General features: G+C 34.9%; 1 protein-coding gene across 1 annotated transcript; it reads left to right on the forward strand.

The window, feature by feature from the left end:
* Positions 1-1,769: 1,769 nt before the first annotated feature.
* Positions 1,770-13,932, forward strand: LOC129738507 (putative mediator of RNA polymerase II transcription subunit 15). The gene is made up of 3 exons (XM_055729728.1): positions 1,770-2,004; positions 2,645-3,795; positions 12,808-13,932. The coding sequence occupies exons 2-3, from the start codon at positions 2,804-2,806 to the stop codon at positions 12,863-12,865; spliced, it is 1,050 nt and encodes a 349-aa protein (XP_055585703.1). The 5' UTR covers positions 1,770-2,004; positions 2,645-2,803; the 3' UTR covers positions 12,866-13,932.
* The last annotated feature ends 9,382 nt before the right edge of the window (positions 13,933-23,314 follow it).

Raw genomic sequence — 23,314 nt, forward strand, 5'->3', positions numbered from 1 at the left:
TCTCTTCCTCTCTTCAGATCTAACGTTGCGTTGTTGTTGTTGGGGTTGGTGTCTAGAGAAAAACGATGACGGCTTGGAGGTCAATCACTTGCTGAAGCCAATGGAAGATGACAACCAAACAGTAGCGCCACCAAGCCCTCCATAGTAGAGTTTGAAGCATTTGGGATTTTTTTTGGAACATGCATATAATGCTAGAAAGCTTATAATTATTATTGACAAAGTTGAAGAAACAGGAAAGAACTCCGAATTAACCATTTTCGCCAGGTTGACCAAATACAAAAATGACAAAATTGACAAAATTGAAAAAAATTGACTAAATAGACCAATTTCACTATAAATATTGACGAAATTGACAAACTTGACATAATTCATTGATTTGACAAAATTAACTTAGTTGAAAAAATCATAAAATTGATAAAATGTATAAAATTGACAAAATCGGAAAATTGGCAGAATTGACCAAATTGACGATGACAAAATGGACAAAATTCACTGAATTGACAAAATTGACAAGATTGATAAACTGACAAAAATCGACAAAAGTGACGAAACTGACCAAATTGACCAAAATGGCCAAATTGTCAAAATTCACAAAATTGACAAGGACAAAATCGACAAAATTCACTATATTTACAAAATTGACAAAATTGAAAAGATTGACAAAATTGACTGGCGAAATTTACAAAATTGACCCAATTGACTAAATTTTGACAAAATTTACAATATTTACAAATTGACAAAATTGACAAACTTGACAGAATCGAAGGAAATTGAAAAAAAAATTAAAAATCTGGCCAAATTGACAATGGCAAAATCGACGAAATGCACTTAATTGACAAAATTGGCAAAGCTGTCAAAATTGACAACATTGACAAGATTGACAAAATTGACTAATTTGATAAAACTGACAAAATTGACAAAATTGACAAAATTAACGAAACTGACCAAATTGACAAATTTGACAAAATTGACAAATTTGACAAAATTGACAGAATTTTCAAATTTGAAAAAGTTGTCAAAATCATGAAAATTGTTAAAATCGACAAATAAACAAAATCTAGAAAATTGGTTAAATTGATAAAATTTACTGAACTAACAGTGCTGACAAAATCATGAAAATTGATAAAATTGACATTATTGACAAAATTTTAAAAAAATGACCAAATTAACAAAATTAACGAAATAGACAAAATCAACAAAACAGAATAAAAATCTCAAAATAACAAAATTAAAAATACTACGCTTTCAAAATTTCAATATTTTTAATTTTCAAAATTTATTGTACCGATTATATACATTATGGTATCGTATTTTACTCTAGCATTTGAAATTTTATCCAATAATTTTATCTATGTATTTGTTTCATATACTTGAGAGGTTGAATTATTTGAAATACATGGTCAGGCATCTTTTTTCAAATTGTATTCTTAATTTTTATACCTCTTCCATTTTGAAGATATCATATGCTGTAACTCCAAAAGGAGTAAATTGAGTTAGATTATAATGTCATAAAAATGGAATCATACATGATATTCCAGAATCTAGTCATTCAAAAAGGTTAATTTATATGAAAATTATGATTATATAAAAATACTTTTATCCTAATAAAAACTTTGAATCTATATTTCCTAAATTCATTTTGGATTTATTGCGTATGAAATTCATTAATCATAATTCATAGTTCATTTTGTTTTACATGTACCCAAATATATTTTACAGGCTGTAAGAAAGGCTACAATCCACTGTAAAGTGTATTAAATCGGGTTTTTCCACCTGTGATTGTCGTCCAGAAAAGCACTAGCACAGTGGCACTTGTATTAGTAGTAACAGCAGCAGGACACTCGGCGACCAGGCAAAGTATTCAGTCGGTCACAGCGAGTGGTTCTGACTACCGGGCTGGATTTCGCCGGACTGGACTGGACGACTGGCAAGAGGACGAGGTCATATCAGCCAACGCTGGAAAACCCATTTTTCATCTGTGCATGGTTCGAGAACAACGGCGACGTAAAAAAAAAGAAGCGAACGAACGAAAAGTTGTGGGAATATACTGTGCCTTTTAGTCTGGCTCTCGCACATTTGCCGCTGGCTGACTGGCTGAGTGTGACCTGTGTGCATATATGCTTGAATGGATTTTTGGAGAGGATTTTCAGCGAACAAAAAAACAGTCCAAGACAAAAAAAATGCAGACGGAAAAGCGGGGGGCAATGTGCGTGTAATCCGGTGGCTCCGAAGGTGGCAGTAGACCAGCTACCGTCAATCGGACAGCCAGGAACGTACGTAACGGAGCAAAAGCAGAAGCAAAAGCAAACGGAAGTAAAAAGACAAATGACTTTTGGAACCCGGAAAGTGCTACTTGTGGAGTTTATTTATAAGCGTTGATAAAAACCTTTGGCATGGTCGTGTGTCAAGCAGAAAAGGCGAAATCGAATTGCAATTCAAATAAGCATACGACTTGGAAGTGATCCAACGTGAGAATCGGCACCTCAATCAACAGTCTGTGCTGGAGCGAGCAGCCAGATTATCCCGGTGTAGTTTTTCCGCCACCGTTCAATTGTGTTTATGTGTGTGTTGTGTGTATTGATCGTTGGGTAGATGTGCATCGTATCGTCACTACTGTCTGTTTTGTTGTATTTTTATGGTCAAGTGTACTAAAATAACAGAGAGCAAGAAGAGCGCAAAGGAAAGCACTTTAAAGTACCACGTAGAACTTGGTGTGACTTTTGTTCAATATAATAGTTTTTAGGAATAATCAAATTTGAAGTTTGTTAATGTGATACCAAGCGCAAATAACAAGTTTAACAGCATGGGTGCCGCCAGTACAGGAGTTGAATCGCTGGAGTGCTGCAATCAGCAAGAAGAAGGATCTGTACGGCCGAATCAGAATCAAAATCATCTACCAAATCGTCCACAGCAACATCAACCAGCTCAAGCTGCAATGCCTGCTCCACCTCTCCCTAGAGGTCCTGACAACAATCCGACACTGCCACTAGTATTGATCTCGAATGGAGAAAATCAGACTCCCACCACGGTGCTGCAACAACAATCAGTGCCCCCACCACTATTGAATGTCACCGCTGCCAATGTCCCCACCTCGGCCAATGCACCACACTTTAATCATTTTAATCAACAGCCGGCCCCTTTTCAACCAAACAACCACCTCTTTAACAACAACTTCAACCAGCAGACCCACCATTATTCGCAGGACGTCGAGAACAACAACAATCAAAATAATCACACCAACCATCATCTGTACGTTAATCCTCAAGGCAACTTTAATTATGATTACTACCTTCAAACATTCTTCGACGAGAACGAGTATTACAATCGCCTGAACAACAACAATCATGTCAACGCCAACTATGCCGGGACCGTGTCCATCTACTCGGAAGCGGAAACACCGTTGACGGTTGAAGCCTCCAATCTGTCAGCGTCCTGTCAGTGTTTGTTCCTACGCTACTGCAAGCACCGAAAGCGCTCCGCTTCTTCCTCCTGCTGTCATCGCACGCAAATCGCAACTTCTAAAAGTAAAAAATCCGCGAAAGACCAACAACAACAGCAGCAACAACCAGAAAAAAAGAAACCCAAACCCGGTGGGGGACCCCCGAGGGGTCGAGGTGCGGCTGGCCGTGGTATGGACAACAATGAGTCAGATCCGTTGATGCGAAGACCTCGCCGCCGGAAGGACAACAGCGAACAAGACTTGGCCTCAAAACAGCAGCAACAGCCACAGCAACAAAACAACCTACAACAAAACGGTGGAGCGGCCTCCTTCGATCAGAAGAAACAGCCAGCGAAGTAAATATAAGACCTGACTCGCTCCTGCTTCGCCGTTCGTTGGCCGCTTGCTTCGATCTGTATACAGTAGCTTAGATGATTTGTGTTATTTGTTTTTTTTTTATCTAACCACCACCTGTGTCGTTAACCTGAAGCCATCCTCTTTTTTGGGGTTGTGCACGTTCAAGCCGTTTAACCAAGCACAAAGGTGATACTTTTTTTTTGAAGAATACTAGAAGTTAACACGATTTGATACTTTTTCCCAGCGACTCAACCGTGGATGAGCTTCAAAACTAAGAAACACACACTGAGCTTTGCCAGCACATGCCATATTTACACCACCACAAAAAACCACCAAAGCTTTTATGCAAACTTCAATTTAAGCAACCATGGTTGTTCCACAATTGCTTTTTTGAGCCTCATATATACTTTTTCAGGGTCTTTGGTTGTTTCTTTTTCATTGCTTGTGTAAGTACATTAGACTGAGTTGATTTGGAGTTATTTTTGAATTCCTCAAACCCTGCTATCTTAAAACCTTCGTTTTGGATCAAAACTTATCCATGATTTTTGCAGAATTTTCATGAAACGTTTACATAAGTAAATTTGAACTAAAATTGGCTTGCCATCGGCGGAGTTTAGTCCTATATAACTCAGCAATATGTTAACATCAAAATAAAATAAAAACAAAATGATCTGAAATTGAATAAAGTGAAGTTTTGAATTATGAATTATGGTCAGATTTGCTCGGATTTTGGATTAAAAATTTGAAATCAAATACGGTTTTTGTAAGGTTTTTCAAAAGAATTTCCCGGAAAAGTCCGGCCCGGATATGTGCAAAAACAATTCGCGAATGCTTTATAACACTCTAGGCTGAAAACATCTTACGACACTATACAATGTTTATAAATTGAACCTAGTTTTTTATTCTAAGCTTTAAAATGAAACTCCACAAACCTTTTGTATTGAAACTCATATATTGACGCTCAAATCCTTTAATAGTCTTTAGATTTTTTTTCAAGAAGTTAAATTAATCCTGTTCAGAATTTTAAATCGACCATTTTATTTCAAAATTCATTAAATACTTCACAAATACAAATTTGACACATCAACAAGCAGGTAATGTGACTGGTGTTAACTACTCACGACACGATATTCAACAGAATAAGCGAGTTCAGGACGCCAAAATATCCAAATCAATCATAAAACATAGGCTTTGAAAATAATGTTCCTTGAGTTATCATTTAAATGTTATAAATAAGTTATTAATCAGACCTTTTAATTTGATTTTTTTTCTTTAATGCTGAAAATCTTATCTTAACAAAACAAAAATCAGGCAGTATCCGCACAAATCTTGCTGAAATCCAGCAATTTTCAATAAGAAGTGAGAATTAAGGTGAAAAATAAACAATTCTGACAAATGATTTTTTAACAAGGCACATCAGCAGCATTCGAATATTAACTTACAATTCCTAAAAATGTATGCGAAACTATTTCGTTAAAACAAGTTGGAAGAAATAATTATTATTTGATGCAAAAATCATAAATTTCGTAAACTAAATTTGAATTTTAGCTATGGATTTAGCTAATATTGTGAAAAAATCCGTGCAAATAGCACCGATCTTACCACCAAAATAAAAATTCATTTTTGTGATAAGAAGTGCATCACTAATAAAAAATATTACAGGTTGAAGAATAACAAAAAACGGTTGCGTATGAACATTCCTCATCAATATTCGTTTGATTTGGATGTTCAAAACTTCAGTTTAGAAATTTTTATAAGGAGGTTTACTGCCCCTACTTTCATAATAGTCCCATATGCAAAAACGAGCAAGCGAGAAAATCAGCTTTTTCTTTTATGGAATACATTTTTAAATTATGACCACAGTTTTCAGCATAAACAAAAATCGTTTAATGGAATGTGTTCTAGGTTGTAATATATATAATATATCGAAGGACTTGAAATTTTCGAAATTTGGCCACTGGTAAGGTCTGGAGCACAATTTTTGTTTGTTATGGGACTGTTATGCGAGCATATTCGAGACCTTTTTCAAATCTACTCGCAAAACAGTCCCATACAGAATATGGTTTGCTCACCGAGCTAACTTCTAAGACTGAAATTTGATAATTTTTGAACTCGTAAATATAGTTCGTGAATTCCACATTGTAAGTTGAATCTTATCATGATTTTTAGTTGTTTCTGATAGCTTTTCCCACAGGAAGACCATCCTTCCTTTATTTTAGCCTGCCTTCAAAAACTATAGTTAAATTTACTGTGTAGTGTGCTAATTCGACATCAAGTGAGTTGAATCTTGTTTAATAACTTAAAGCAATAAATAAAAAATTATTTCACCGAAAGAAACATAGTAAGGTAACAACTTCCTTGATATTTCACAAATGGGACTGTTATATTTCAAATGGGTCAGTCACTAGTTGATATTTTTTTCGTAATTTCTAGAACAAAGTCTCTTTTTTATTATTTTATATTGAAGTCCAATGTTGAAAATGACGAACTGTCAGGTTAGATAAAAAATGACGAAAATTCATATGGGACTGTTATGCGAGTAGGGACAGTTTAAACCTATGTAGAAAAAATTCGTATCTGTAATCTTCTTTTATGTTGGTTTATACGAGATGATACCGAACCATTTGGTGTAGTAAACATTTTTTCATTCATTTTAATTTGAGCAAGTATTCTGATGGACATATTATATTAAGGTTGCCGAAATCACAGAAATATCTGTAATTTCACAGAATTTTGAGCTAATTTTCATCACAGAATCTATGTCACAGAACACAGAATTTTGGAAAAATCACAGATTTCACAAAGTTTTTGAATTTTGAATGGATTTCCAAAATTATGATTTTTTGGCCATTATAAAACTTAGATTTTTTTTTTGGAATAAAAAAAGTATGTTAAGATTGGTAATTTTATTTGATTTTACAAAACTTAAATGTAAAAATTACCCAATTTATCATGAATTTTCAATAAAATTGTAGAAAAAACATCACAGAATACCATCACAGAATTTTTGGTTAAAATCACAGATTTCAGTTTTTTTTCCTCAAAAAGACATTTTTTTTGGAAACCTCGCTCACCTCATGTCAAACTTGGTTTTGTTAAGTATCTTTAATGTAAATGGCTGAAAAATAATTGATTGGGGAAATGCACACATGTGGTTCAATGCCCAGTTTGTAAGTGAGCAGTCGTAGGCAATTAGAAAATTGCAAATTCAAATTATTTCAAAAAGTTTCTTGTTGTCTTTAAATGCCGCCGCCCGTGGCCTAGAGGATAGCGTTCAAGTCTTCTAAGCCAGAGGCCATGAGATCAAGTCTTGGTCACGGCAAACATAGTACTCTTTCTATAGGTTGGTGGTGTTAGCATTAGTAAAATGCTAGCCATTATATCCTTGAAAGATGTACGCTTAGTCTTAAGTAGAATTTAGATCTCTTCAAAGAAACATGAAGTTTCACTGAAATCCTATATATGTGTGTTTGTTTTTTAAAACTATTTTCATGAATTCTCACTTAAATTCTATAGCGTATTTGGATTCTGCATAAATGTTTTGCAAGCGTGTTTTGTTTGTTTTGTTGTTTTATTTGGGATTTTAAGCCTCTTGGGTTTATTCATCCCATACTTGTAAACGTGTTTTAATATTAAAATTTGCACTAAAATATATATTCCACTGACTTAGTAATTTCTTCTAAAAATAACAAGTCCCAAAAGTATGGGCCAACCGAAACATAAACAGATTTTTAAGGGTTATTAGACTGTAAGAAAAACTAGCACTTGGAAATCCATTGTGAATTATTTTTTTTTAAACCCGACCGCTTTATATTACATTCCAGTATGCTGTATTCGATTTAACTGCCAACTAGCACTGATTTTCTGGCAATTGACCCTCCATTATAACAACCGTATGCTGCTACGTGATGGTAATTAAAATTTTGCGATCCATATTGAATCTGACAGTGTCGAAAATGTTCATCCAGATCGAATGCTTATCAACAAAACAGAATAATCCGCAATTGTAGATATTCGTTGTAGGTAAACATCATGAACAAATTGGCTTAATTAGCATGTTTTAATACAGTGCATACAGAATATACAGAACAAAGGCAAAATACAGAGCTACAAAAACATTTATACACAGAAATAGTAGATGGCTATCGAACGAAAAATGAACTGAGCGCGTGTTTCTTCTTTGTTCTAACGTGTGGTTCATCATCACAGGACTAATTTGCATAAAATCAATCACGAGAAGCTCAATAAAACAATGCAACCCCATTGACTAAGCGCGAGCCCCCGAGCACTACCTAGTAGCAGACTGTGGACAGAAAAGAATAACACTTCACAGTGTTATGATTCGATCTAGAAAAAAAGCGATTTCTAACCCCTAGCCTTTTTCCGTGCACTCTTTGCCCCACAACAGAATAAATATAATAACACAACGAGAGAAGAGGAGGAAACATCAGAGCGTCTCACAGCATGCTTTGATCTTTTTTTACCGATAACGATACGGCAAGGAACCACCAAACCAAACCCACTGCCCCTTTTTCCAAAGCCTGGCTACGGTTTAAATAATTGCTTGCAATCACACGATGGCCTGCTAGGATGGAAATTGAGGCAATTTTATCCCACCAAGTCAAGTCTTCTCTAGCATGGCATTAATTTTCACCGTGTACACTGTACACATACACCGAGTCACCTTCTTGCAATCATATGTACATTTGGAGACCATGTGTTTGTAACTTACACATGACACAGGTTTGAAACTCTCAAAATGTGTATTTTGACTATGCGGATCGATATTTCAATCTAACATTGACCCGCATTTTCTATGTTGTAGAGTTTGTCTGATTTGATTTGATTTTAGTCTTTAAAAGGTACTGTAACAAACTTGCTATATTTATAAAGTTGACTACATTTTTCGACAATTTTTTTCAAAGGATAAACAAATTTATAAAAACGGTAATTTTCTTTGATCGCTGTTGAATCGATTAGCAACTGCAAAAAAAAATCTCTTTCTCATAAAAGAAGACATATCAAGCAAAAACACATCTTTAGCCTCAACTCACTCAATCTTTTTTGCATCGTTCGATCATGGCTGACATTTTTTTCTGACGATGCCAAAACTTTTCTATATTCTTTCGGTATTATAACTCAATCTTCCGATGCTTCTTGGAATCCTACCAACTTCCGGAAGCTAGGGTGGGGTACCCTTTTTGAGACTCTGGCAACTTTGTTCCATAAACTTCCGTCTTGAGCGAACAGGCCAATAAGAGACAGTTCACTCTATTATACCCATGAAAGCCAACCCGTATCATCGTCATTCTCAGCTCCCGGAGAAAAGCTGTTGGTTTTTCGTTGATGGATGATGAGCCAACGAGCCGGAAAGAGTTCAATACCGGTGCCAATTTCAAACTCCTCACAACCTAACATCGTCACACTTGCGTTCTTTCGCGATGGCAGCTAATTTTAGCACCCTATAAGTCTCGACAGGGGGAAAATACGATGAAAGGTTTTCCCATTACACTGAATAATCATCCGACAAGTCTGCCGACGATGGCAGCTTCCGTCAGTCTTGTTTACTTTTCAAAACAGGTGGTGAAGATGATTGAAAATCATTTATCCAAAACTCTTAGCTTTTGCGGTTTTTTTCTATCAATATAAGTATGTGGAACCTCCACACAATCAAGCCCTGTCAGCTTCCACGATATCTGGAAGCTATAGAAGTTTTTCTCAGTTTTCCATTTACATTGCATTCGACAAGCTCAACGTTTTTGGTATCTACTGGAAAAAGTGCACCGAATAACAGGGAAGGTGAAACATATATTATGTCTCGAGTTCAAAAGTGAAATCAGGGGCCAAGCCATTTTATTTATGGCAGATGCCGAAGGTTGCAACCCCAACACTTTTTATATCACAATCTGTAGTAGGTACTTTCTACATAATCGAAGCATATTTTTTCACGTGGTATTAAATAGGGCAAAGAAAATGATAAATCACTACCCCATGAAAATAGCACCTGATCAACCTGATATAAGCATATACTTAATTTAAAAGATATAATAGAAATTGATTTACCAAATCAGTACAACATTGACACTAAAATGACATCAATAATGGAAAAAAACTTTCAGTGACATTAATTTCCATTTGAAGAAGGCCATTTTCATTTCAATTTTCAAAAACAAATCGAACACCTACATTTCTACATCTGTGAAATGACCTGCGAAATACGAAACAAAAACATACGAAAAGTAAAAACAAAAATTCAAGTTTTACAAAAATGACAAAAATGACAAAAATGACAAAAATGACAGAAATGACAAAAATGACAAAAATGACAAAAATGACAAAAATGACAAAAATGACAAAAATGACAAAAATGACAAAAATGACAAAAATGACAAAAATGACAAAAATGACAAAAATGACAAAAATGACAAAAATGACAAAAATGACAAAAATGACAAAAATGACAAAAATGACAAAAATGACAAAAAAGACAAAAATGACAAAAATGACAAAAATGACAAAAATGACAAAAATGACAAAAATGACAAAAATGACAAAAATGACAAAAATGACAAAAATGACAAAAATGACAAAAATGACAAAAATGACAAAAATGACAAAAATGACAAAAATGACAAAAATGACAAAAATGACAAAAATGACAAAAATGACAAAAATGACAAAAATGACAAAAATGACAAAAATGACAAAAATGACAAAAATGACAAAAATGACAAAAATGACAAAAATGACAAAAATGACAAAAATGACAAAAATGACAAAAATGACAAAAATGACAAAAATGACAAAAATGACAAAAATGACAAAAATGACAAAAATGACAAAAATGACAAAAATGACAAAAATGACAAAAATGACAAAAATGACAAAAATGACAAAAATGACAAAAATGACAAAAATGACAAAAATGACAAAAATGACAAAAATGACAAAAATGACAAAAATGACAAAAATGACAAAAATGACAAAAATGACAAAAATGACAAAAATGACAAAAATGACAAAAATGACAAAAATGACAAAAATGACAAAAATGACAAAAATGACAAAAATGACAAAAATGACAAAAATGACAAAAATGACAAAAATGACAAAAATGACAAAAATGACAAAAATGACAAAAATGACAAAAATGACAAAAATGACAAAAATGACAAAAATGACAAAAATGACAAAAATGACAAAAATGACAAAAATGACAAAAATGACAAAAATGACAAAAATGACAAAAATGACAAAAATGACAAAAATGACAAAAATGACAAAAATGACAAAAATGACAAAAATGACAAAAATGACAAAAATGACAAAAATGACAAAAATGACAAAAATGACAAAAATGACAAAAATGACAAAAATGACAAAAATGACAAAAATGACAAAAATGACAAAAATGACAAAAATGACAAAAATGACAAAAATGACAAAAATGACAAAAATGACAAAAATGACAAAAATGACAAAAATGACAAAAATGACAAAAATGACAAAAATGACAAAAATGACAAAAATGACAAAAATGACAAAAATGACAAAAATGACAAAAATGACAAAAATGACAAAAATGACAAAAATGACAAAAATGACAAAAATGACAAAAATGACAAAAATGACAAAAATGACAAAAATGACAAAAATGACAAAAATGACAAAAATGACAAAAATGACAAAAATGACAAAAATGACAAAAATGACAAAAATGACAAAAATGACAAAAATGACAAAAATGACAAAAATGACAAAAATGACAAAAATGACAAAAATGACAAAAATGACAAAAATGACAAAAATGACAAAAATGACAAAAATGACAAAAATGACAAAAATGACAAAAATGACAAAAATGACAAAAATGACAAAAATGACAAAAATGACAAAAATGACAAAAATGACAAAAATGACAAAAATGACAAAAATGACAAAAATGACAAAAATGACAAAAATGACAAAAATGACAAAAATGACAAAAATGACAAAAATGACAAAAATGACAAAAATGACAAAAATGACAAAAATGACAAAAATGACAAAAATGACAAAAATGACAAAAATGACAAAAATGACAAAAATGACAAAAATGACAAAAATGACAAAAATGACAAAAATGACAAAAATGACAAAAATGACAAAAATGACAAAAATGACAAAAATGACAAAAATGACAAAAATGACAAAAATCACAAAAATGACAAAAATGACAAAAATGACAAAAATGACAAAAATGACAAAAATGACAAAAATGACAAAAATGACAAAAATGACAAAAATGACAAAAATGACAAAAATGACAAAAATGACAAAAATGACAAAAATGACAAAAATGACAAAAATGACAAAAATGACAAAAATGACAAAAATGACAAAAATGACAAAAATGACAAAAATGACAAAAATGACAAAAATGACAAAAATGACAGAAATGACAAAAATGACAAAAATGACAAAAATGACAAAAATGACAAAAATGACAAAAATGACAAAAATGAAATTAATTACAAAAATGACAAAAATGACAAAAATTACAAAAATTACAAAAATGAAATTAATTACAAAAATGACAAAAATTACAAAAATTACAAAAATTACATAAATTACAAAAATTACAAAAAATACATAAATTACAAAAAAGACAAAAATGACAAAAATGACAGAAATTTCAAAAATGACAATAGCTTCCAAGTCATTATGGAAACACCAACTAAAAATTCGCCCTTATAATTAAAGAACAATTCAAACAAATGTATTATGGCAACATCGTTCGGACTTCTAAAACGGTAACCTCATTGTCCGACGAAGTAGTAATTAGCTGCAATCCGCTCGTTCATGATTTTTAATTCTGTTTGCTTTATCAATCTTGACACTTCCTATCGTTCTTTTCTCGATTTTTTTCTCTGTATGTATCCACTAGTTACGTTGCCCCATCTGCGATCTGCAATCTGATTGTTCCCTTGTTTGCGTTATTTTTGCTACATTTGTTTTTACTCCCAAAACAGGTCAACCACATTGATTCAACAGCAACAGCTTCCGCTTTTCGTGCGAGTCTCACAATAAATGGGAAAAAATGTGCCTTAAATGTTCTGTTTTGCTGCTCACGGATAATCGTCGCAAGCAAAGCCCAACTCCGTACCAAATTGCAAACAGCGTAAAATAAAAACCCCAAATGCGAAGACGCGAAAAAAAAAAATGTTGAACACAAATTACCGAATCCGCTTTACATTAGAAAACCCGCATAAAGTTTGAAGCACATTTAAAAGGCAAACAAACCACACTGATCCCTCAAGATTGAGGATTGCAGAATGTCAGCTTGCCTAGCAACTTCTTGACTCCACCCACACCCCACGCTCTTCTTCGGGAATACACAACACCGCAACCAGAACAATGGCGATAATGATGTTTTCGGAATCTTTGTTTTTTTAAGGCTTGGTTTTATCCTGTGGTTGTTTCGGTTTGTTTGTTTTTTTTTTTCATCAAGGGTAGAATTTATTGTTTCCTTTTTTTTCTGTTTAGACCATTCCAATGAATTGGCTCTGTTTGAGTTTGTTTTAAAAAAAACGTGATGCTTTTAAATTTAATTTTCGGTTCGTGCCCTTTCCATAAATATTAATGATGTATCGTTATTTCCAGTTTTTTACAAGGTTCTTCACTTATAGACATAATTTAATTTAAAAAAAAAACCAAAAAAGTGAACAAGAGCGATTTGGTAACATCAGTAATAATTAGAATCCTAGCTTATAAGATAAGTGTCAAAGCGTTAGGAATACAAATCGTAAATCAGGAATACGATAATCGGATTGAATGAGTAAATGCTTTTTGCCAGCACAGCTTCGAAATTAAAACTACCCATCACAAAGCTTCAAAAAGCTTTTGCATTGTTTATGATTTTCAAGCAACGTCAGAAGCCTTCAAAGAAACCAGCTTAAAGCAATTGTGAACAAAGCTTGTGTTGAGCATTGTATTGAAGGATTGAGATTTCCTCATAACTTAACGGGGTAATCAACGTCATCTCCAAGCTTCCAAGTATTATGCGTATTGTTTTCTCAGTTTATAGTGTATACAATACTTTCTCTATCTACAGCAAATAAGAAGTGCACAATGTTGTTAATCACGCTGGAAATGTTATCAACGAATAAATATGCAATGAAAAAAACATAATTCTTAATTCTGACGAATTTGTGTTTTCTCTTTTTCCCCTCCCGAACATCTCTGCTTTTTTGTTTCGACCCAAACTTTTTTTCTGTTGGTTTTTGTCTATTTGCAGGTGAGTACTCCATAAAACACAACAGACACAAAGCTAGAATAGATAACCAAAATCATCACATCAACATACCAAACAGTTCGTTCAGCGTATTTCTGTCGAGTGGAGCTCCAATGTTTGCAAAGAGTTCAATCCGAAAAAAATTCACAGGTAATGGAGACATATGTACGTGTTGCATAGCACTAGATTACGGAATGTAATTGTTAAAAAATGGTGTAATGCAGTTCAAGGTAAGCTATGTCATCCGTAAACTTTAGGAACCATTGATAAAGTTGAGCTGATATTCTAGGATTTCAACTATTATTTTGTCAAAGGTTTTCAGGAGAGTACTACAACAATTACAAACTCGATAAAGATTTGTGCTAGATTAAACAATAATTTGATAGTCAGATACTCAGGGGGCTACTCATCATGACATTTTGGGTAGTTTTGAGAGATGAATAATATTTTCTATTGTTTACCAATCGGTTAAAACCATCTCTCGAATGAAGATTTATTGAAAAGCCCGGTCTGTATCTGAAAAAAGGTTTTTTTTCCATTAATGTCACAGTTTTACAGAACCATATTTCACAGTGTTCATTACATTCACGTAGATTCAAAAGTAGACACTTCTTTCCATTGAAAACACATGTTGGCCAAACAAACGAAAAAGTTGCATGTAGGTAGTCACTCTGGAGCATGGCCGTAGGAACGGGGGGTGTTTTGGAGGTTAAACCCCTCCCATGAAGGTCCAAAAAATGTCAAGCAAAATTTTAAATTCATAATGAAATTTTGATGAACGACTAAAGTTAATCAAGGGTAGCAATCTCAGAACTAATACCAAAATCTCGACATTTTACGTCAGGTCTAAAATTCTACAATAGATTTCAAAATTTTTTTCACTTGTTGTTATAAACTTAAAAACTGTACTCGAAGAACGCTATCAAAAATTATTCACAAAAAAAGTTGGTACATGAATTCTGGGTACAGTCCTTAGTCTCCAATATCGAATCTTTCAGTTCGCTCTCAGCAACCAACGAGTACAGTTGAGTCTTATGAGCTACCATTTGTCTTGAATAAATCGGAAATCAATTTTGGATATTGTTGAGCGAACGCGATACGGCTGTGAAGTTGAAGTGTTTTTATATCGGAAGAAGAACTAAAGTGTGTATCATAAAGGGAAATTAAAGTGAAAAACAATTTGTTTTCCAAATAAAACTTTTAAATCCACGTGGTTAAAAACGAAACGTGATTATACCTAACCTGTGTGTGACGAGTGAGTGACCGGTATCGATTTGTTCGGAAGTGGTTCCTTAACAGTGGTACCTTAAGCCTTCGCTGTTGAGTGTTGGAAAAGGGTAAAGGCTAGTGGTTGGCTTCGGTCAACCACGACTGTGAGATGGCCTCAGGCCAATCTCACAGGGCAGGAGAAGGTTCTTCTACTTCTGACCCGGAAAACAGTTTGCGAACTGCTTGGAACACCTCTGCCATTGTTTCACAAACTGTTAATAGCAGTTTTGCTGGACGTAAATTGCCAGAATGGATGGACCCGATCAACGGAGAGCTGTCGGTTCTCATGTTGAAAGCTGCGAAAGAGAGCGAGAGATTGCCTGATAATCCGTTTATCATCAAGAAGTCGATCGAGCAAGCAGTAGGGAAAATAGAAGATGCTCGTTTCGAGGCTAAAGGCTCTAGATATGTGCTGAAAGTGCGTCAACGTAGTCAGGTTGAAAAATTACTACAGTTGAAAACTTTGATTGATGGATCAGGTATTACGATCTGTTATCATAACACACTCAATATCCGAAAGTGCATAATAAGCTGTCAATATGGTCTCCACATCAGTGACGACGAGTTAATGGAAGGTTTAAGAACGCAACGAGTTATTGAAGCTAAACGATTTTACAAAAAGGATCCGAAAAACAAATCAAAGCTTCTACCAACCTCTACAATTTTGCTAACCATACAAGGAACCACGGTACCAAAAACAGTCTCATTTGGATTTTTGAGAATCAAAACCCGTCCATATTATCCAAGCCCACTCCAGTGTGGTCTGTGCTGGCAATTTGGTCATGCGAAAAAATTTTGCAAAAATTCTCCGACATGCCCTGAATGCTCCAAGGAACACGAAACAACTGACGATCCTTGTCGAGCTGAGCCCCATTGTACGAATTGCAATGGTGCTCATAGCTCTAGATCCAGAGATTGCCATCGGAAAAAAGAAGAGATGGAGATTGTCAAAATAAAAGTTGACAATGACGTCTCATACGAGGAAGCCAGACGAAAATAATTCACGTAACCAGGAAATGTATGTTGCACAGTCGCGTATGAATCTGCTGAGAGCCCCAGCAGTTCTGGAACTCACCGAAAAGCTTGCAGAAAAGGAGAAAGAAATATTCAACTTGAGAGCTCTACTTGAAAAGCTTATCAACAAAGTCGCCGCCCTGAAGAAAGATCGAGAACCCAGTCAACTTGTTTCCACCCTCACCACCTCCCCGGAACCAACCACCGAACTCCAGGAATTGCCACCGGACGAACGTATTCCCTACATTACCCTCTCGAAAGATGACAAAGGTAACAAACGACTAAAAAGTCCCGAAAAAGAACAAAACAATCGTTACAACTGCAGTTCACCCCCTTCGAAAAAACAAGTTTATCAAGAAGTTGAAAGTGTTAAGTCTAATGTTTCTAGCAATCGTATGATGGAGTAGCATGGTCATTCATTTATTCTCTGTATTTGAATACTGGTTTAAAATTTCCCTTTGACCACGTTTAGTAATTCTAAAGGTTCTGTGTTCTTTTTTCCTTTTCTTTTAATGGATATTTGTTCTAATAACACTATTACACGTACAATTAATAACAATAACATTTCCAAAGAATCAACTAACGCCTTACAGTGGAACATCAGAGGTTATAGAGCTCGTCTGTCAGAGTCACAAATCCTTGTAAATCGATATAATCCAAATATAATCTGCCTTCAAGAAACATTGTGTCAACCGAATTATCGTACATTTGATTCTAAATATGATTTGTTCTGTAAACCTCCCTCGCAACTAACAGGATGGGGTGGAGTAGCAATCGCTGCTAAGCGGGGTTTTTCTTGTGTCAATGTTCCCCTTACCACTACCTTGCAAGCTATTGCATTGAAAATAAGTTTACCTAGTGATCATACTTTTGTATCAATTTACATTCCTCCGTCTCGTGATAATAGTACTCTTAAAACTGACTTGCAAGAGTTGATAAAACAACTTCCGAAACCTTTCACCATAATGGGTGACATGAACGCTCATTCTGAAATCTGGGGTGGAATTTCTACCGATCTTCGCGGGAAAATACTGATAAGTGTAATTGATGAATTTAACCTCAGTATATTAAACGATGATTCAATGACTTTTTTTAAGTTTGGCCAATGGTAGTGAATCATCTGTTGACTTAACATTGTCGTCTTCGACACTCAGTAACACAAAATGGTGTGTAGTTAATGATTTGTGTGGCAGTGATCATTTCCCTATACTTTTACTCCCCATTCAAAATTGTTCTCCTATTAAATGTATCCCTAAATGGTTATTCGATAAAGGTGATTGGGTTAAATACCAAGACTCCCTAAATTGCTCTCTTGATGTTAATGAATTATATTCCCCTGAAATGTTTTTAAACCTGATTCGTCAAGCCGCATTATCTTTTATCCCTAAATCAAGTGGTCTATTCGGCAAAAAACGTGTTCCGTGGTGGAATAGGGAAGTTGCATTTGCAGTAAAATCCCGTCGTAAAGCCCTTAGATCTCTTCGTAAACTTAGCCCTAATCACCCTGATTTCCAAAAAGCCTTAGTCATATTCCGGGAAAATCGTAACAAAACGAGGAAAATTGTAAAAGAAGCTAAACACCGTAGTTGGGTTGATTTTGTTGAGGGTTTGAATCCAAGCACCAATTCGTCCGCTATTTGGAAAAGAATTGCTGCGCTCCAAGGTCGTTATAGAAGTCCACAACACTTTATTAAAAACGGGAATACTCTCACAACTGACCCGGTTGTAGTTGCTGAAACCCTTGCCGACCATTTTGAAAAAATTAGTACCTCTTCTAACATTTTTTCTGTCACAAACGATTTACCACAAAACCCTGAACCTGATAAAAATCTAAATATAAATCTAGATCTCACACTCAACGAATTAGACTGGGCTCTAAGTAAGTGCTCCAGTAAAAGCACTGGATGTGATGATGTAGGGTATCCCCTCTTGAAAAACCTACCTTTATCTGGTAAATTATGCTTACTTAATACTTACAATGCAGTGTGGAAATCAGGAAAAAATCCTGATTGCTGGAAAGAGTCTATAATTGTACCCATTCATAAAAAAAAATAAAAAAAGTGGCAACCCAGAAGATTATCGTCCAATTTCATTGATAAGTTGCATAGGAAAAGTTTTGGAAAGAATAGTTAACAGACGTTTAATTTGTGAATTAGAAGACAAAAAACTTCTAGATCCTCGGCAGTATGCATTTAGAGCAGGACTAGGCACTGATGTTTATTTCGCTGAACTAGAAGAATTTTTTGATAAGCCATTGAGAGATAATCAACACATCGAAATGCTGTCAATGGATATTTCTAAAGCATATGATACTTTGAATAGAGACGCAGTCATCTCTACACTAATAAAAATGATTTTTTCTGGAAAAATACTAAATTTCACTTTTTAGTCAACCGAACTTTTAAAGGAAGAATCGGATCAACTTATTCGTCTTTGCGAACTGCTGCTCAAGGGATTCCACAAGGATCAGTACTTTCCGTAACACTTTTCCTTGTAGGTATGAATCCTATTTTCGAAGTTATCCCTACAAATGTCCAAATTATCACTTACGCTGATGATATTCTGTTGGTAGCTTATGGAAAACAGAGAAAAACACTCAGAGCAAAAATTCAGAAAGCCGCTGAAAAAGCGATCCATTGGCTAACATCTGTTGGTTTCCGTGTTGCGATAGAAAAATGCCAACTTTTGCTCACTTGTCAGAATCGTCGTCATCGAGGACATGTTCCTGAGATAACTGTGGGTGATCTTACAGTTCCAACAGTGAAAACGCTTAAAGTCTTGGGTGCTACTTTTATGTATGTATGTATGTTGGTTATCCACCATGGGTGCACGGATTCACCGCAGTTTCTGCCTAAGTATGATCTCACATGCATCTTTTAGCTAAATATTTCGACAGTTCTTTAATGCAACGTGCACCATACCCGGACCCCATGGTTTCGTGTGAACTGTTATGGAGCGAATGTATTACGTGTAGGTGTCAGTATATTTTGGAAGAATGTGTCAATCAGATACACAACCAGTTGAAAATTTACAACATTTTCAATGTTGTATATTTACTACAGGTATTCCGGCATCCGTGTATATACCTGGCCAGCTGGCACCTGACTGAACGTTCTTAATTATATAAACGAAAATTAATTTATCATTGAATAACATTTAACAGGAACAATCTCACCAAGTACTCCCTATCGATTCCAACTCCTCTCGCGGGAAATCGCAAATACCCACTACCGTCGAACGCGACTTAAAACTTTTTCGCGTTCCATCGGTTGTCTCATAGCATGGCACTGCTATTCTTTTCCCCTATCACTGATTTTCTAAAAATTGGACTCTTCCCTTTCTCACTGCCCAATTCCCCACTTCAGAGAGCCTTCGAAGAGCAAACACAACCGATTCCATGTGCACATGAGAAACCCCACTTCCCTTCGCTTACACCATTTAGATTATTCCCTTTAAAATCCCCCAAACTTCATTCAACCTAAATCGAACTTTCAGCTTCTTCTTTCTTCTATTTAATCTATCTACTCGCGCACAATCAAGCTTCAATCACTTGCTTAAAGTCTTGGGTGTTACTTTTGATTCAAAAATGAATTTTATGAAGCATGACAAGGAAAGAAAAGAATCGGCGTCTGCTATGATAAATGTTTTAAAAATGATCTGATCTAAAGTAAGAGGATCGAGAGAAACGCTCACAAGAATTGTAAAAAGCATTATTGTTCCCCGATTGTTGTACGGTATTTGTGTAGCTGGTAGAAAAAAAGAACATGTCCTTCCAGTATTAGAACCTGTGTACAACAAAGCTATGCGTTTAGCCTCTGGCGCCTTTTGACAAGCCCTACTAAAGCCATGCTTTGTGAAGCTGGTCAACTTCCTTTCGGTTATTTGGTAGCATTAACTGAAGCCAGAACTGCAATAAGAATGATTGAAATGGGACGCACATTGAAAGATCTTGTCTTGATTAAAAGGGCAACCACATGTTTTGAAACGATAACGTCATGTAACTTTCCAAAAATTACACCTCTTATTAGATGGGGCCCACATAGATGGGACTACATAAAACCGTGTGTAGATTGGTCAATTGCCCGGCAAATTCGTGCAGGCGATAGCTCTCATAAAGTTTTATCGGTATATCATGAAGAAATCAATAAAAAATATTCAGACTTCGTAAAAATTTTTACAGACGGCTCAAAAGCAAATGGTTCAACAGGTTTCGGAATATTTTCTGTTGGGTCCCTCGGTGCGCAACTTTCGAACATCATCGAAGATCGTCATCACTGGATGCCCCAATGAGATATGTCAGTTAGATATACTTTTGTTATTCTTTATTATTCATTCTGAATTTTGTACTTTAACGACAACGAGGTTGAGAATTATACTAGAACTTAAAAACGCGAAAACTTGGCTTTCTCTCGTGGTGACACAACAGGTACAAAACAGTTGGCGACGAGGATGGGATTCAGAACATTTTCAGAAATAAGCTCGACCAGTGAAAGATTACAGGATACTTGTTCTGTATTCTGTGCTGAGACCATGGCAATCTTAACCGCAATCAAAAATTCTCCCAAAATCAAAAAGTGCGCTATCATTTCAGATAGTGCAAGCTGCTTGAAAGCAATTGAAGCAGGCAAATCTCGTAATTCTTGGATTCAATCCTGCGAGCTGCTTATGAAGAGTAAAAAGATTACCTTGGTATGGATACCAGGACATGCCGGCATTATTGGAAACGAGAGGGCCGACCAACTTGCTAATGAGGGTAGATCCAAGAGAGTTTACAAAAAAGATATTACAGGTTCTGATGCAAAATTATTTATTAACACAAAAATATGGCAAGCTTGGCAAGATGAATGGAATCTACAAACCCTGCCTTAAAACTACACAAAATTAAAACTAACGTTTTCCCAGGATTTGATCGGAAAACCCCTTACGAACAAAAGGTTTTGACCAGGCTTAGAATCGGCCACTGCCGACTTACTCATGACCAAGGACTATAAAAATCGCTCACTCATCGAAAAGCACATGAGAATGCTTCGTCGCCGGCTCGCTATTCGTTTGTGCGCAATACAATCACGAATAGCAACACAAACGATTCAACGATGGCGGTTTCTTTGTTGCTCGTATTACAAAATATTCATGAGCGAGTCTGAGCAACGGGATCACGAGAGACTCGTATTTGGTTCGTGAAAATTTAGATACCAAGCTTGCTGTCTGTTTAAGGGAGTAAGTACGTCAGTTCAAAAGAAAAAGAAAAAGGAATCTTTCGGCTTGTCCTTTTCAGAGATAAACCGTCCGTACCATCCGGACACCGATCGTTTGAAGATTGGCTTGTCCTATTCAAGTGTACACTGTTGCTGTTGATGTTATTGATGTTCCTTCAAGCTTGTAGCTTCAAAAAGTGACGCACATTCTTCCGTAGGAAGCAATAATAACACCACTAGCATGAAGCAAATGTATTCTTTTGCCTCGGCATATTTGCCTGAAAAGAATAATAACATCACTAACATGGATTGGCTGTACCGGCCAAATGCACACTGTTTTTCTTTTTTTCAATTCCTGTTGGCCAACGTTGTTGAAAGCCAACACGGCTTGGCGTCAGTATTGTTGCTGTTAGTGTTTTTTTAAGCTCAAGCTTCGCAAAGGGACGAAGATTTTACCACGGGAAGAAATAATATCATTACTAACACGGCTCATGAGCGGGTTGGTAAAAATTTTCACGAACCAGCTCGCTGCTACGCAATCTTCGGGTTGGTGCTCGACTTTGTGTGCGAAGAGGGAAGCAAAGTAAAAAGGAATCAGGAACCTTGTTCGTGTTTTCGTTTTGGTCGGGATTGATTCGTGAGAACAGAAGATTCTCGCTCACACCTCATTCGCGTTTCACGACATTTTTATGAGCAAAAATCGGAGCGATGCAGGTTCCGTCGCTCGTTTGAATGAGTTTTTCAATCCTTGCTCATGACTATCTTCTTACTCCTTATTCGTCTCCTCCTATCTGTTCTAACTGTAAAATCTCTCTTACTATTGACCATATCTTTTTGGAGTGCACCATGTTACTTCCAAAAACGCGATTGTTGAAACTTGGTAATTCTATTGAGTTAATATTGAAAAATCAGAAACAACAAGAAGACAAAGTGATTAAATTTCTTAAGGATATCGATATGTTTAAACTGATATAAAATTGTAATAGGCTAGGAAGGATTAGGAATATGAATAATGTATTATTTTTTGTATATTGTGATAAATAAAACAGAGACGCGAAAGACCTAGCTCAATAGGTTAAATGCGTCTATAAAACTTAAAAAAAAAAAAAAAGATATCGAATCTTTAATAACACTCACTAAGGTTGCCTGAATACCCGGATTTTGCCCGAATGTTTTTACTTATTTGCAAAATCAAAGCAAAATTTAAATTACCTGATCATAATTTTGTATTTTTCGTCCAAAACCGTTTTTTTAACAAAGTTTATCCAAATAAACTGGTTGATGTGTTTCGATGAAAACAAAATACTTTTCGAGTTTTTTTCCTTGAATTTAACTGAAGAATACCAAAATTTGCCTGGATATTGCCCAGAATTTTGGAAGTAAACTTTGAAATCGAATGCCCGGATTTTGCAAGGTTTTTAGATAAAAAAAAAAGTCCAGATTTTCCTTGCCCGGAAAAGTGCGGAAAAATATCTGGTGAGCATAAGTTTGAATAATTTCCGATTTTTTGGCTTTTTCAACAATCTAAATTTGTTGCCTGTGACCGTATTGAGGAATTTGTACACAGTTAATAATTCTTGGTTTTTAGTTTGGTTCATTATTGGGACAAAATTCTGATCCAAATTTTGGTTTTGCTTTTTAAACTAAAATAAGATTCATTTTAAATGTTCGAAACTCATCATTCCGGAATATTAAAAAAAAAATATTTAAAATAACAAACCATTTGTAAAATTTGGATTTAAAATTTTTACTTTTAATTTTTAAGTT

The sequence above is a fragment of the Uranotaenia lowii genome, chromosome 1 (genome assembly GCF_029784155.1).
Source record: "Uranotaenia lowii strain MFRU-FL chromosome 1, ASM2978415v1, whole genome shotgun sequence".
In the NCBI taxonomy this organism is placed as follows: Eukaryota; Metazoa; Arthropoda; class Insecta; order Diptera; family Culicidae; genus Uranotaenia; species Uranotaenia lowii.